At 42.1% G+C, this 16,641-nt stretch overlaps 1 protein-coding gene across 13 annotated transcripts in view; it reads left to right on the top strand.

Moving 5' to 3' along the window:
- lmo7a (LIM domain 7a) overlaps window positions 1-15,607 on the top strand; it is a 47,937-nt gene extending 32,330 nt beyond the window's left edge. For 3 of the 13 annotated variants that reach the window (XM_084954890.1, XM_084954889.1, XM_084954892.1), the window contains 18 exons: window positions 313-994; window positions 1,410-1,661; window positions 2,021-2,135; window positions 3,389-3,550; window positions 4,329-4,513; window positions 4,629-4,692; window positions 6,000-6,056; window positions 7,138-7,166; window positions 7,666-7,770; window positions 9,544-9,630; window positions 10,064-10,389; window positions 10,607-10,663; window positions 12,027-12,082; window positions 12,853-13,036; window positions 13,204-13,539; window positions 14,228-14,336; window positions 14,732-14,834; window positions 14,926-15,607. In XM_084954890.1, coding sequence (XP_084811016.1) covers window positions 313-994; window positions 1,410-1,661; window positions 2,021-2,135; window positions 3,389-3,550; window positions 4,329-4,513; window positions 4,629-4,692; window positions 6,000-6,056; window positions 7,138-7,166; window positions 7,666-7,770; window positions 9,544-9,630; window positions 10,064-10,389; window positions 10,607-10,663; window positions 12,027-12,082; window positions 12,853-13,036; window positions 13,204-13,539; window positions 14,228-14,336; window positions 14,732-14,834; window positions 14,926-14,948 — 2,932 coding nt within the window. In that variant the 3' untranslated portion in view covers window positions 14,949-15,607. The other 10 variants (XM_084954904.1, XM_084954891.1, XM_084954896.1 and 7 more) reach the window with 10 other exon arrangements.
- The last annotated feature ends 1,034 nt before the right edge of the window (window positions 15,608-16,641 follow it).

The following is a 16,641-nucleotide window of genomic DNA, read 5'->3' as shown; positions in this document are numbered from 1 at the left end:
AAGGTAACCACATGAAAAAGTGTCTGTAATTAAGAGAGACTATATGATTATTTGGGCAAGAGTGAATGAGGAGACCGTAATTGTGCACTGATTCACTGTGAAAGTGTTATTCAATCATGGCTTAGAACGTGCCGGTCATTTTATTTAAGTGCACGTCGTTCTTGCCCTCTTATTTTCTGCCCGTGCTCCGCTTTCTGCTGTCCTCATTAACACTCCATGCCCCCACATTCATCGTTAATTTTATTCATCTAGTCCAATTTGTACCTATTTGCCTCTCATATCCTCCCTTCTCTTCGTCTGTTCGCTCCACAGAGAAGGTAAAAGAAAGAGCAGCGTTGGCAGCCGTCTTGGATCTCTCTCTTTTTTAGACGACGACGACGACAACGTATTTGAAAAACCCGTCATTGCCCCACGTACCCGAGCTCTTCCTAGCCGAAGCTACACAATTGACACTTCCCAATTTTCCTATGAACCCCCCAAGCCCTCTGTGAATGACAAAGAACCTCCCATCGCTTCCCCAGCTACCGGCAGGGCTGCTTCCCCTCCCACTTCACTTGAAGTCGTGGACAGTCCCGCACTAAGCAGCTCCATCACGAACACCATCACTTCGAACAACTACAGCTCATTCAACCGCTCCCCGTCTCCAGAAGCTGTACCTTTGCAGAGGAGTACAGACTCAGAGCGCGCCAGCACAGCCAAGAAGCAGGAGGCCCCAACTGTTGTCTCCTCTTCTAGCTCCCTACCAAAGGTGCCTGAGCCAAGCCCCGCATTGTCTGGCACACAGACTGAGGTGAAGCCCCCCTCTTCTGGTCCTTTGCACACACAAGCACAGCCCAGCTCAATGGAACCCAAGCCTCCCGCGGTGTCTCGGGTTTCTTCCTCCCTGCCCAAGACCTACCAGAGATCGGATAGCGCACGTCTAACTTCAGTTGTCACACCAAGGCCCTTTGGGAGCCAGCCCTCACGCATCACATCTCTTCCCCGAGGCTTTACCGTGAGTACTAGATAGTTTTACGAGTAAACTACCAGCACAGCACAAGAACATCAAGAGGGCAGGATGTGTTTGTTTGGAAGTAAGAAATGTTTGGCAGGTAATTTGTTTTCACTACATCAGTATTGCCCAGGAGTCATATCTGATTACAGTGTGAATAATGGATGAAGCTGGTGGTTTTATTATGCTAACTCCACTACCAGAGCTGCTATTTTCAGACTATTCCACATTCATTACTAGTTACTCGTCAGGAAACTGTTTAACACATGTTTTAAAAAATAGCTGGTAACATAATTACCAGCTTTTTTAGAGTAAATTCTGTCATTTTGTAATCAGCAGCCCTTTGCTGTTAAAGTTCATTTTACACTTTGTTGTAATTGAGCCTTAACGGCTGTGTTCTTTGCCACTCTACATGCAGCCCGCACAGACAGACAACTCACACAAGCGCGTCAATGGCAACGTCGATGTTTCTAAGAAGTCATCAGTGCCGAGCCGGTACCATCAGTTCATGACCTCTGAGGACGAAGCTCAGTCTAGCTCAGCACACAGCAGTGAAGAGGAGGAGGAAGAGGCGACTACAGGGAATAGCGTCAACTCTGCTCAGAGCGTCACACCTGTACCTCCACAGGTCAAGAGTGAACCTCCTGCTCCAGCCAAAGAAACCAGCCAGGTACTCAAATCTCCTCCTGCTGACAAAGCAGTAAAGCTTTTTTTGTTTTCTGTTGGTTACAATGAAAAAACTGAACACATTTCTTTTAGTGAATTTTTTAAATTTTCACAGTGTTATTAGTGTATCTTTAGCTTTGTGGTAAGTAGTCAGTAAAACTTAATGCATGAGCTCATTAGTAGTAGTGTAGTAGCTAAAGTATAGTAACAGGTTGGCATTTATTCAACAGCCATAAATGACTAATGAAAGGCTTCCCTGCCAAAGCAGGCCAACCCTGACAAGCATCTCCAGGCAAATGGAAGTCAGCCCACATTTGTACTCCTAAAGTTCACCTCTACTCACCTGTGTCGTCTGGTTTCTAGGAGAACTACTGTGAGATGCGGATCAGCCTGAACCAGAAGCCCAACAGCAGCAGAGATTTTGGTTTCCAGGCAGCCTGGGACTCAACAGGAGCTTGTGTCACATCTATCCAGCCAGGTAGCACTTCACAGGAATACTTTTTTAAGGATTTGTATTACATAAGTAGAAATTTTTTAGTTTTTTTTCCACCATCCAACATAATGTGTGAAAGTCAGCCAAACTGACAGCATTTGCAGTAAATAGGCCCCGAAGAAAATAGACCAGACACACAATGCAAGTTTCTCACTCTCACTAGAACTGACTGATCTGTTCACAGATACAGTACAGTGGTAATATTGACAACCAGAGCTCCGGCTCTGTTACAGTTATCTTTCAGCCACGGTCGGTTAGTTGTCAGCAGGTTTTTGAGTCCATTGCAGTGGCGATGCCTGACTCACTGTATGTAGGGCAGCTTCTATCTGGGTCAGATCTGCTGGGTCTGAGCCTCTCCTTCTACTGAGATTCCCCACCTGCACATCACAGCATGCCAAATAAATTAGTAAAGTAATACAGACAGCCCAAAGCAATACACGAATGTAGCCTTGTCATACCTGCTTACAGCTTATTTCACTGTATCTGCAGACTCTGTATGGCGTGGCGCTTGATCTTTCATTTTATTCTTATTACCGCTTACACTTGTAAATGTGCCAGTGTTAGCATGCTGACGCATTTTTCTCTCCAGTCCTATGGTAAAGTTTTTAAGAAACAAATACAAAATCAGCAATCAACCCATTGATGATCAAAAGAACAGATAATACAAAAACTATACAAAAAGTAATCAAAGAAAAGGTTTAAGGTTTCCATGGCAATGACCACATCCACTGTTTTGATGCAGAGCAAGGACATGAAATAAAAAAGAGAAAGGACATAAAGTAAAAAGCATAGATAAAGTAAGATGTTTATTTAAAAAATGCAGTTCAAGCACTCCATAAAACACATTTAACTAAAATTTGACATTATGATCTTCATGAAGCTGAAATGTGTCTCCAGGACTTCTACTGAAAATACAGGCATGTTTTATATGGAGTGAAGAATAAGTATGACTCTGTAGCGTTTATCTGTCAGACAAAATAGATAGTGTGTACCTACATTTACATGTTACATGTTAACTGGGAAGAATATTGCTCATATAACATTAAATTGTTTAACTGTGAGCTATTTTTGTAGGGGGATAAAACAGGTGGGATGAAATCTTGTCTTCCAAAAGTCAGTTTTAGTGAAATTGCATTCCCAGTTTTATATAAGAAACACAAGTGGGAATTATGATGGTCAAAACAAGTGTGGAATCAAGTAAAATTTCAGCTTATGACTCTGACCTGTGCCCACTGTAGGCAGCCCGGCTGAGATGTGCCAGCTTCAGACTGGAGACAAGGTGCTGACGGTGAACGGGCACAAGGTGGCAGACATGAGCTACACAGAGTGGAAGTCCCACATGGATGCGGCTCTGCAGGAGGGCAGTCTGGTCATGGATATAAGGCGTCATGGGCAGAACAGTGAGTAGTCTGAACCCTGCCTGTTTTTTGCTTGCGTGACAGTGAGAGAAGGAAAGTGAAAAGTTTTTGAGGGCTGCATTCCTGGACTGGGAGCGCTGCTTATACTGCTTGGGTTGCTAAACAGTTTTGACACTCTAAATTGGTCTGTAGCCTGTTGTGAATTCATCCATAAATGAGCTAAATGATGAAGGACTTATGAGTTATCTTTGCTCATCTGGTGAAGAAAGACTGTTATTGTTTTGATTTCTGTGGGATTTTTTTTTTTTTTTTGTTTAATTGCTTCCCTCTTCCCCCCTTATGTAGTTATTTCTTCTTTCTGCTCGCTATTCCACCCCACTCAACTAACACAGCTCAGATCTACAGTCCTATAAGTGTGTGGTGTTTTCAGTGTTACTGTTACAGGTTTACTTTATTCTGGACTATCAGTGTCACATTAGTGTCACACAGTATTGCTAACTTTAACTAACTCACAATATTAGTTAATTAGTGGTGTCCAGTGGTTGTGAGCCTATTAGAAACGGTGTTTGGGTTAATGGAGGCTTTAATGGGCTGCATGGCTGGGGAAGGGGGTTACTCTGTCTCCCCCTGCTGCACTCTATAATAACAGCATAACAGCGCGCTTATCCCCTTGCTTTATAGCTTTCTTTATGCAGACGTTGTATATGTTCACATTTATAGAAGCCTGGCAACAAGAAAAAAACCAAAAAAACCCGCACAAAACACATGGTTTATGTGCAAACACATCATATTTTTATGCTGTTACATTGTCTGCGCGCAGACTGGGACAGAGTTCAACCTTCCCTGCCATTTAAAAGCCATAAGACCATCAATCTGACCAGTACGGATCATCCAATGCTTGTAGGTTCCCAAGAAAAAAGCACAATCAGCTCCAGCCTGGATTTCACTTCAAACACTCCAGCAGAAACGCTGACGTTCAAAGAGACCCCGGCTCATCCCGTTAGCGTAAGTGACTCAGAATCACCTTGACTGACTCAGACTTGATCAGCCTTTATTTCTGTATTGTTCCCCGGCCTGGTGGCTTTTTAATGAGTGTGCACCCCACGATGTCTCCCTGCAGGAAGTGGCTTCAAACGGAGTTAATGGAGGTTTCCGAGAGGAGCCGGTGACCATGAGGAAAAAAGGTAAAGAGCAGAGCGCACAGTCAGAAAGGTTATGAAATTGATCTTGATTATTTCTGGACTGAATACAAAAATACATCAGTAGGAGTTGCTGGTTTGACTTTGTCTTGTTTTTCACGTTAGTTTGTACAGCTCCAAAAGAGTTGAGATGCTGTGTAAAATGTGAAAAAACACACTGGAATGAGTGTTTAGTCTCATAAAACCATATTTTATTCACAGTACAACACAGAAAGTATATCAAATGTTTTAACTGAGAAAATGTCCGATTTTAAGAAAAAAGATAGTAGATCTTGAATTTGATGGTAACAACACATCTCAGAAGTTTGGAGGGGGAAATGTAAGTGGTACAAAAGAAACAACTTGAGGAAAAATTTTCAGCTAACCAGATTTTACAGCAACAGATTAGTGACCTGACAGGGTATGGATCTTAGAGAGGCAGAGCTTCTCGGCAGTAAAGATGAAAAACTGTCTACAAATTGTGGAACGATTGCATGTAAGTTCGTTTAAAATGGACTGATGCAAAGTGGAAAACTTTTCCCCGGTCAGGCAAATCGAACTTTGAAATTCCCGTTGGAAAACATGGATGCTGTGTCCTTGAGTTTAAAGAGAAGAAGGACCACGTGGCTTGGTATCAGCGCTCAGTTCTGATGGTGTGGGAGTGGATTATTGCTTATGGAAGTGGTAGCTTGTACATCTGCCAAAAAGTATATCCAGGTTTTAGAGCAACAGCTTAAGAGTCAGACAATGGATTTTTCAGGGAAAGCCTTGCATATTTCTACAAAAAAATTGCTAACCCACATATTTGCAGCTATTACAACAGTGTGGTTTTATAGTAGAAGAGTCCGGGCCCTCAGCTGGCCTGCAGTTCAGCCCTTTCACCACTGAAGACATTTGGAGCATCATGAAAATGAAAAACACAACAACAACAACAAAAAGACCCAGGACCGTTGAGCAGCTAGAGAAGTCCAACAACCTGTCTCCTCAGTTCCCAAATATTTATATGGTCATGTTTTGAATATGATGGAAGCAACACATCTTAAAAAGTCAGCTTTTTAAGATGTGTTGCTTCCATCATATTCAAAATGAGCCTCTTTTAAAATTGTAAATTTTCTTAGTTTAAACATTTGATATGTTTTCCATGCTCTGTTATGAATGCATTCTGTCTTTATTTACATTTTACATAGTGTCCCAACTTTTTTGGTTGTAATAGACTTACTTTATCAGAATGACATGATCAGTATGTGCTGTTAGGTCAGGTTTAACTTATTTCTAATGTTTTTGTTGCATTCTGTTTTCCATCTCTCATGTAGAGTCAGAACCCATATCTTTGAAAAACTTAAAGCGGAGGTCAGAGTTTTTTGAACAAGGTAAAAAAAACAACAAAAAAAACAAGGAAGGCTGACCGAAGAGATGTAGGACAGTTCTTCGTATTTATTATGCTTTCTATGTAACCTGGTGGCTGGATTCTCTATGCTTTTGTCTCTCTGAATTCCTCAGATTATTCGAGGACTTTTTGCATGTTTTCGTATCAATGGCAGCCTCGTGACTTTGATTTTTCGATGGCTCTGTTGTCTCATGTTCTCTCGTCTGGTGCCAGAGCGTAACCTTTATGCTGTGCCCCCCTCCCTCCTTCAGGTGGCTCAGGGTCCAGTGTCAGTGCGCTGGTCTACCTCTGTGGTAAACAGGGCTGTGTGTGCATTGACCTCCTCACATTCACTTGGTACAGCCCGGGACCCTGACATGCTGCTCAAACCCAGAAAGATTGATGTTATTTTTAAGGAGGTTCTACTCAAAGACCTCCTGCAGATAAAATAAAAATAATCTGTGACATGACGCATTTCCCCTTAAGTTTGACAGCATTTCAGACACGGTTCCAGCATACCAACCACAAACACAAACCTTTGAATCCTGCTGTGCTTTGTGGTATTTTGGGATGGTGTCCAGGCTTAACACATGGTTACACTTTTCACTTTGCTGCAAGTTAAAAGCACTCTTGGCATGCATATTTCGAAGCATCTGTTGGCCTTTGAGACAGACCCCTCTCTGCTTGTGTGCATGCTGCTGGTTTCTGTGTGTTTCTTTTTTCTGGTTTGATCTTTTTTGTCATCACAATCAATTTATTGATTTTCCCATTCAGAACTATTGGGCTTGCATCCAATCCAAATGTTAACAAGTGGGTGAGCTTGAATTGAGAGAATCAATAAGCCTTAGTGGGTGAAATTTGACCGTTGCTGCTGGGGGGCTTTTTCTGAAAACATCAATTGTCATTTGCATTGATTGACTGCTACCTGACTAAAAGATCAAGTTGAAACTTAAATAAGCCCGTCAACTTGGCGCTGCTGTGTTACATGTCTTGAGGGCTCGCTTGTGTATTTTTACATTATGTTTCACCGCTCTGCCTGTGCCTGCCTGGAGATATTGACTGAATGATTGTCTTTCTTGTTCTAGGAGGAGGATCAGAGCCCGCAGTGCCAGATGTGAGTAGTGTCAGTGCATAAAGGCCGGTTTTTGTCTCTTATGTTTGCTCTTCTAGTATGACAACATCTTTGAAAGCAGATACTGCAGTAATTACAAAGCCCAGAGCCGCTGTTAAGCCTCTCACATTGACTGCATTTGTAGTTCACTTTAGAGCCAGGTTCACACATCTTTTTCAGTCTTTTAGCATTTTAGTGACTCAACAGTGATTATAGGGAACCTTTTTTTGTGTAGCTTTGAAACCAGATAAGAAAATACAATAAATAAAGTACAGACGGTGCAGTGCAAGTGCATATTTGCAGTTTCATCTCACCTTCAGGAGCATGTAGAAATGTTGTGAAACAAGATCAGATAAGTACTGGGTGTTTAAGAGATTATTATTTAAGTACCATCACATCTATATGGCACAAGCAGGCGGACTTCAAAGCAACAAAGTTCAGTGATAGTTTTGTACAACTGCGAGGTAAATTTGCTATGTGTGGTTTCCTTTTTTGCCTTCAGATACCCGTTCCCATAATCACTCCCTCCAGTCGCTGGTCTTTTGACCCAGAAGAGGAGCGGAAAAGACAAGAGAAGTGGCAGAAGGAACAAGAGCGCCTCCTACAGGTATGTGAAGGTGTACTCTTGTATATTTAGTAATGTTGAGTTCAAGCACACAACACTGTCAGTTTATTTCTTCAGACTACAGCATTCTAGTTCCCCCATAAAGATGACATTTGAAAACCTCCCCTTTACCCTTATTGATGAGTTTTTGCACCTCAGTATGTATCAAAAAAGACTAGTATGTACAGGCAGAAATCACTGTCATTAACTTCTGATTCACAGCCAGTCATTTTGGTCTGGAAGCCAGCCTGAAATATCAAAGAAATCACTCATTTCATAAAAGAGAAAGCAGGGTTACTCCTAGTAGGCGTCCAAAGGGGTAAAAGAGAAATGAATAAGAAAATTTCCCTCACACGGAGCAGTAAAGCATGGATTACTGCATGAGGTGCAGCAGGAGGTGGAGGAGGAGTTGATGATAAGATTCTCATTGAGAGTGACCAGGAGGGACAGGATTAGAAGTGAGAGGGACAGCTCAGGCTGAGCGGTTTGGTGACAAAATTAGAGAGGCAAGGCTGAGATGATTTGGACATGTGCAGAGGAGGGATAGTGGATATATTGGGCAAAAGATGTTGAATATAGAGCTGCTAGGCAGGACAGGAAAAAAAGAAGAGGAAGGACACAGAAGTTTTATGGATGCAGTGAAGGAGGACATGCAGGTTGGTGTGACAGAGGAGGATGGAGGAGCATGAGCTGCTGTAGCAAACTCTAAAGGGAGCAACTGAAAGAAGATGATGATTTCATATCTTTCTTATCTTGCACTGTGAGAAACAGCGCTGCAGTGAGAGTGTTTTTTCTTACAGTCTACACAAATGCACCCCCTAATGGCTAAGGGCTCATTTCAGGACCTCACAGGCACTGATATGTACCTTTTTGATGCCACTCCATTTCTTAGTCTGAATAAATAATATTAAAAACATATAAAGTAAGCCAATAAACACCTGCATCATTACATGAAGGTACAAAACTGTCCCCAGATGTTTAAAACTGGCTTCCATAAGGTAAACCCCCCCTGTCAGAGGTTACAACCCAAGTGACAAACTATCATGTGTCCACAACACATTACGAGTTGAACTACACTCATTGTAATTACAGATGGGGTGGGGATATCCACTTATCCAGTTGAGGGTTAGTGGGGGGGAAGAACCCTTAATTTAAAAAAACAAAAAAAACACAGGATGATAGATAAAAATACAGAATGAAGCCAAAGCTTGACCCATTTACTGCCTGACAGAACTGCCTGTCTTTAAACGCCCCATCTGACAATTAGAAGTTACTGACATGCTAGGAAATCCTCAATTACATCTGCTCTTCACAGGCTCAGAACAGAAGGAGACAGCACTCGAGCTTCTAAGTGTGCGCCGAGTATCCAACTTTAGTGTAGGAGAATCATGTCAAAACATTTTTCTGGGGGCCTATTTCTGGATGGAGATCAAAGGTGGTTATGCAGAGTGCTATTGCAGCCGGGAAGGATTTTTAATGCTGGCAGGCTTGTTCCCTGTTGGTTAAGCAGCCTGATTTCATGATCTTCCAGGCAGACTTCCTGCTCTGGGCAGGTTTCCTTAGAATGTGTAGAATAGTTAGATAACACGTAAGTGAGCTGAGAAACCATTTGAAAAATATAACAGCCACAATACCTAATTATTCTTTTTTTTAAATTACATATGGAATCTATTATAAATAGAAGTTTCATGTCTTGTTTTAGAAAGAGCTTTGTATGTCTGACTGGATTAAATGAGATGACCTTTGACCTCACCTTCATTTTTTTTTTTTTTTTAGGAGAAATATAAGCGTGATCAGGAAAAGCTGCAGGAAGAGTGGCTCAAGGCTCAGCAGGCGATTTCTACAAGCACGGTTCCCAAACAGGTAACAAAAGTGTTTTGTTTTGTATTAATTATGAGCTGATAAATCAGCTGGAGAGTATTTAATGGTGGCAGTAAGTTGTGACTCATGGCACTAATTTATCTAAATGTATCCAAAGAGCTTTGATCTAAAATCGCGATAATTATGCATGGAGTATGTGGGCACGCTCTCTTGTATGTGACCTTTTAGAAATGGAAAGGGAGAGCAGAGCAGTGTCTAGTCATGTGAATGCTCACACAGTACATATATTTACTGCAGTGGCTGAAATCTTTCCAACTAATAGGTTTGCAACAAAAACTCCCCTCTACAATATAATTTCTAAAACTTCGCCACCTCGGGGGATGTGAGGAGTTTCTCCATCGTTGTCGCAGTTTCTCCTGGATGCTAATTAAGATTAAATTACTTCTCATCCCTGTTCGTCTCTTGTCTCTGGCAGCTTGGGAGCCTGGAGGTGAACAACCACAGCAACAGCAGCACCGGCCCACACTCACCACTATCTTCCGTCAACCAGCCCACATCTCTACTGTGGGAAGAAGAAGAGCGAAAGAGGAAGGAGGAGCAGGAGCGCCAAAGGCAGGCGGAGGAGAAGAGGAAGAGGGAAGAGGAGGAGCGAGAACTGCAGCGTCTCCAGGAGCAGAGGATGAGGAAGGAAAGGCAGGAGCAGGAGGAAAGGAAGAGAAGGGAGGACGAGAGGAGGTTGCTGGAGGCAGAAGAGCAGCAGCGCAGAGAGAAGGAGAGAGCCTTTGAGCTGCAGCAGCAGTGGTCAGTAGAGCCACTCCTAATCCTGTGCTGCCCTGAATACTCAAACTCACATGTCTTTTGTATTCCTTGGCTCACCATCATGCTGATAATAACACATTTAACCAGCTTTACTGTCTGTGCATTAACATGTGCAACTAATGTGTTTGCATGTGCTTTATCCCTCCTTTCTGTGGTACTCATCATCCCACCTCTCTGCACACAATGCCTTTCACCAAAGGGCCACTAGCTCCCACGGCTTTCCTTATGCCCAGCCTTCACTCACCTATGCAGACAGGTTAGTACGAGAGAGCGAGAGCAGCCGGACCTCTCCCTGTTTATAACCTGTTAACCATGCTTTCTCTGCAACATGCTTTTGACATCATTGCTCTACAATAACTGCAGTTTAATGTGTTGAATACTTAGTTGACTATCCTTATTTAGCATGCATGAGATGCATACACACGTAATTAATTAAGACCGATTATATTGGATTGGATTCATCAACAGCCTGTGGAACTCATGAGTGTAGGTGGCTATATCACCAACAATATACATATAGAATTTAAAAATATCTCTTCATAGGGGCAGTAACTTTTCCAAACAAATACTGCAACTACAACAAGTCCAGGTTTGCCTGTACAATCAAAATCTTTCTTTGCTGTCCACAACAGATGCCAATAAAAACAGTTATTTTAAAAAAGTGTATTTATGAGATCCAGTAGAAATATAAGCTATACCAAATTATAATGAAACATGCCTATAAATATACAAATAAAATAAACTTACAATAAAGTATGTACATGTTTATGCAGTTTTATATGCACAAAAGAAATGCTTCTTCTTACAACAACAATATAGTTTGATTAGAAAGCTTTACAAAGTAGATTATTTACAGTTGTCATTATTGGGTGATTAGCCCCAAATCATTTTCAGCTCTAGATTTTTACATTGTTAGACCAGCAAACATTTTGTCCTTTCCGAAACAGTACAGAAAGATGATATGGAGAAAGTAATCAAACCGCTACATTTATAACAAAATGAAATCCATAAAATTAGAAGAGGTTCAGTCCTTTTAAATGATTGACAGACTTTTAGTGGCTAGTGTTGTGTGATCCTTCTGAAGCCTTTACTTTAAAAAAGAAAATGGGTGCCTGTGAGAGTTTATCTTCAAATTAACCAAACAGTTAAAATATTTTAAAGAAAATATTTACAACTGGTGCTCGTATTAAACTTGTATCAGAGATATGAGAGGAAAAAACTTTGCTGTGCAAAAAGGAAATTGGTACAAAATTCACAGTTTCCCAGTGAACAGCTAAATTTTGCACTGCAGAGACAAATCAAAGGCAGAGTTGTGTAGCTACAGTCATATTAGAGTGGTTGAAGATAATGTGAGGGCATATGTCCCTAAAACTGAAGCTGAACCCGAGTGGGAGTGCAGGAGTCGGAGGGAAAAAGGAAAAATACACAAAGTTTTAAGATGAATGCTACATTACCAGCTGACATGCTGTGACACTTATCGCCTTCTATATTATACCATCTGACATAATATGATCCATAGAAAAAGACATGAATTCCCTCACACTTGTACACAAAAGTGAAACATCTGCTAGAACTGAAAAGTAGTGTTGTTCATGTATGTTTTGAATTTTGTTCGACAGGACTAAATCCAAATCATCCCCTCAGCTCGACGAAGAGGACAGACCTCAGAGAAAAGGTCAGCATTCTTAATTCATTAGGGGCTTTGTGTGTGTGTGTGTGTGTGTGTGTGTGTGTGTGTGTGTGTGTGTGTGTGTGTGTGTGTGTGTGTTGTGGTGGTTGTGGAGGTGGGAGAGGGTGTTTTAAATGACTCCACGTACACATTTTGTTGCACAGATGTATACCTGTGTGGGTTGTACCCTGCTGTAGGTGTGCATGTACCCCCGGGGGGCATGGCTCAGCGGCTGCTGGAAGAGCAGCTGAAGAAGGCACATGACAGAGTTTACCAAAGTCAGAAGGCTGCATCTGAGCTGGAGCTGGAGCGCAGGAACATCCTCCATGCCATGAGATACAGAGAGCCGGAGAGAGGTGGATTTTAGCCCCCTAAAGCGCCGTTTCTCGTCGTTTTAATGTGAAACTCCCGTTACGATCAGCTGATCAGTCAATCGAGACATTTCATTAACTCTAACTCTAAACCTACAGATGTTTGATTTGCAGCTGACCAGACAAATGACGAACCAATCAGCCACGTGACCAGAAAATGACATGCAGCAAAAGCAATTTAACTTATTGATTACAGCATGTTTTCTTTCAGATCAATGACTTTTTCATCCATAATTTAGTCATAGCTTGTCTCATCAAGCCAGACTGTGGAAAACAAATACTTATGTCATCCTCATCTAATTCTGTCTGCCCCACGACTATTAATTTTGTTCCTCCGCCGATCGCCAGTTATGATTTTTTTTTTCCATCCATAATGTTTCATCTGTCTGTCCTCCCACCTGGCAGTGACCTCAAGCGGAGCCGCTGAGAAGAAGGACCAGCAGCCTGCATCTCAGGCTGAGCTGGAGCGGCAGCAGATCCTCAATGAGATGAAAAAGAAGACGTCATTGCTGACGGACAACAGCTGGATCCGCCAGCGTTCTCCCGACACTTCCACCAACAAGGAGAGGGACCTGCCACCTATGCGCAGGTACAGTAATACCTCATTAACTTTGGTGCGATGGTGGTGGTTGGCTCTTTTCTTTTACTAATGTCCTGTTTTTTTGAGTTGGGTGTAAAAGTTAAGTTGTCAGTCAGAAGGTTCGACTGCTTTTTCTAACTGGCTAACATGGGGTGTGGCTTGGGTTGGCTTTGCAGAGGCGATTCTCTTGACAACTTGGACACCTCATACAACTCCTGGCGTTCATCATCGAAACCCCGAAGCGGTTCTTTTGCCCAAAACTACTTTCGGCCTCAATCTGCCCTTTCTGGCAGCACATCCTTTTATGGTGGGGGGCCGCGGGCTCAGCGGTATGGTTCCGCTTCCACTCTGCCTTCTTCCTATTCCATGGGCTCACTCCGAAGTGGGGCAGGATCCCATTTGGTCCCTTGGTCCAGGCAGTCGCCTTCCCCTTCACCTTCACCCTCTTCTCCTTCACCCACCAACTCTCCAGAACCCACGGCTGAGGCAGACGCTCCTCAGCAGCACAGCAGGTAAAACCAGTAATGAAGCTTTGCTTAATGCCGCCTCTAACAACTCACTGGTACATCTTGGTTGCGGTATTTAAGGCGTTGCTACTCAGCCGTGCAAAAGTGGTGGCAAAGGGTATTTCTCTTTTTCCTTTATGTCACTCCTTTTATGATGTAATGTTTCTTTTGATGTGCTTTTTTATGACATTCTCTGTTATATAGATCACACAGTAGCATAATTCACTTTAACTTAGGTGTGGAATACAGCAAATGCTAGTTTAAGTTTAGCCATGTTTTTGTGGATTACACGAAGGTTTGTCAGTGATCATGTCCAAACACCTGAGAGACAAAGAAAGTCCAAAGGTTGCCTGAAGGTTATCTTAAAGAAACTTGTTCACTTCCTAACACCCAAGTTTCCTAACCTTTATGAAAATTCATAACTGTTTCCCTCGTGTCATTTTTGTTGCCATAAACAGTATTTTGCATGTGACACTAAATGACACTGTTTTAATGAGCCTTTGTCATTTCAGCAGTGCTGTTTCAACAGGTTAACATTTGCCAGCTTGCCAAAGTGTCCGTCTGTCTAGCCCTGGTTTGAACCAGTGTTAGCATGTGTTTTGTATGTGTGTATGTGCGTATATGTGTGCAGTCATACATGTGTCATGTATGTGTGCTTGGCTCTGAAATGACAGCTGTGCGTTCTGTAATTCAGGTCAGTGAGTGGAAAGAAAATCTGTACGTTCTGTGATACCCCGCTGGGAAAGGGAGCAGCCATGATCATCGAGTCCCTTGGGCTCTGTTATCATTTGGGTTGCTTTAAGGTGAGAGCTGGACTCCGGTCAGCCGCGGAGCACATCGGCCGCCGATCCTCAAAAACTAACTTGATCGCCTCAGGCTCTTTAGTTTGTTTTACTAACCTGGTGAATCCTGGTGAATGTCAATCCCCTGATCCCTTTATTGAGAAAAAGAAACTAAATCCTGCAAGATCAACTATTCCCTTTGCTTTTTTATCAGCAGTCTAATCTAGTTGTTGTTGTTTCTTCTGGGAGCTGCGGTGACCTTTATCTGAAAGTTAATCCACTGTGTCAGCCTTCATCTCTTGATTCTCATCCTTCTCCTTTGAATCACGGTCTAGATTTGTCTGTCCTCATCACTCCTCCTTTGGTCACGTTAACTGATTCATTCCTCAATTCTTCTCCTTCCCAAACTTCCTCAGTGCATCAACTGTAAGTCTGACCTTGGAGGATCAGAAGCCGGGGCTGAAGTCAGAATACGAAACAAGCAGCTCTACTGTAACTCCTGCTACATGCGAGTCAAAAGTGAGTACTTTCTCGAGCTGATTATCAGTGGGAGGTGTTGTTCTCGCCTTCCTCCCATAATCGGTCGCTTTTTTTTCCCCTCTCCTTTTAGCTGGTCAACCAACATCTATGTGACGTGACTGTACTCCAGCAGATCGATGAAGAGACTACTTCCGACAACAACCCTTGAATTTTAAAGTGAACATTGAAGCCATTGCAATTAACCGGGACACTTGGTTGGGGCGTATCGCTGTTTATGATTCTGTTAAAACCCCAGGCGATACCTTGATGAGAATCATATTTGTTTTTACAGTGTGTGATTAAGGGAGGGACGCTTGCAAAGTAGTTATCAGCTTTTGTGTTTATATCCTATTAAGCAGCACAATTGTACAGAGTGTAAGGGTTCTGCATGCGCCGGAGTTTTTAAACATTTTAGCCGCAAAACTAGTCGAGCTATTAACTGTCTACCAGATTCCAGATGAAAGTCCTTTTTGTTTCTAAACTTCGCTTAGATACTGAGAGAAAATCCTGCAGGATCATCCTCCTCATTTTCACGCTTCTTTTCCCACCATCTATTGTGTTATAAAAATCTGTGTCAGCCAAGGTATTGGTATCATGTCTATGTGCCTTTTTATTTGTAATTAAGATTACTAAAATACTGCAAAATGTCATTTGCATTTGTCTCAAGTTTTCAGTGATGGAGTATTGCACACATAAGCAGGTTTCTATGTAAAGAATATACGTCACACTGATTAGGCAAACATAACAATGTAAATAAAAATAACTAAATGCTCCCCACGTGTTACGTCGTTCTTTTTTTTTTTGTCCTCCATCTGTTAAATTGCATAATACTGTGTAATGATATTCCTGTGTACAGTGGGATGCAAGGACTCTTCTGCCTCTATAATCAGAAATCATTATACTCATCTTTCTCTGTCTGTTCCTCTCATTTTCTGTTTCGCTGTAGCTCCACAGTCATAATGAAAGGAATTTCAATGAGCTTTTGTGCTAAGGTTCAGAGGACCTGCCTGCTCTGTGTTCTCCAAAGCCAATTTGTCATGCATATTTTATTCAGTGCATGCATTACATTTGATTATACTTTGATTGTCTATTTTCTCAATGTATTCTGTCATTTTATCTCTACTGCATAAATATACAAGGAATATTCATACAAGAAGGAGCTTCCAAATGTATTTAATCTGCAGGGGAAGAAATTGTCCTCACCCACCCTACACCCCGCCCGCGACCAAATGGAAATAAGCCCAATTCAAGCAATATACTGTATGGAAATAAGCTGGACTGAGCATAAATTGGCTCTGTCTTCTTGAGGTGAAGCACAAACAGCCCCCGGAGGCGCACATCTCAAATTCTTAGATTCCCTTTTTAGATTTTTCTTGGCGCTCTTCTGGGAGAGAGATTTTAATCCTAATGCTTAGAAAACAAACACAGCCTGAACGGCGCCGAGTGCCTGAGAAATCTGAAACCCTGAATAATATGTATCCCCATCTTTTTCCTCCAAAGCAACAGCCACAACCTGTGGTTTGGGAAGGTTTTGACATGGAGAATCATATAACGGTGTGTGTGCATGTGTTTGTGTGTACGCACTGAGGCTCACAAATAAAAGGAACGCTTGACTGCTCAGAAAAAATGAGGTCTGTAAAGAGATGGAAAGGCCTCTTCTACCTTCCTTTAAAAAGCTATTCCTAGCTGCAGGAAGGGCTTTTTTCAGGATTTTTCACTTTTTTCAGGATTTCTAGGGAAGAACATGTGATGAATGTTTGTTTTTTTTCTCTTTTTTATTTTTTCTTTTCCAGCCTTGGTGTCACCA

The sequence above is a fragment of the Perissodus microlepis genome, chromosome 16 (genome assembly GCF_051167445.1).
Source record: "Perissodus microlepis isolate ML-2025 ecotype Zambia chromosome 16, ASM5116744v1, whole genome shotgun sequence".
NCBI lineage: Eukaryota > Metazoa > Chordata > Actinopteri > Cichliformes > Cichlidae > Perissodus > Perissodus microlepis.
The sequence above is the reverse complement of the archived record's forward strand: the minus strand, read 5'-3'. Positions and strand labels throughout refer to the sequence as shown.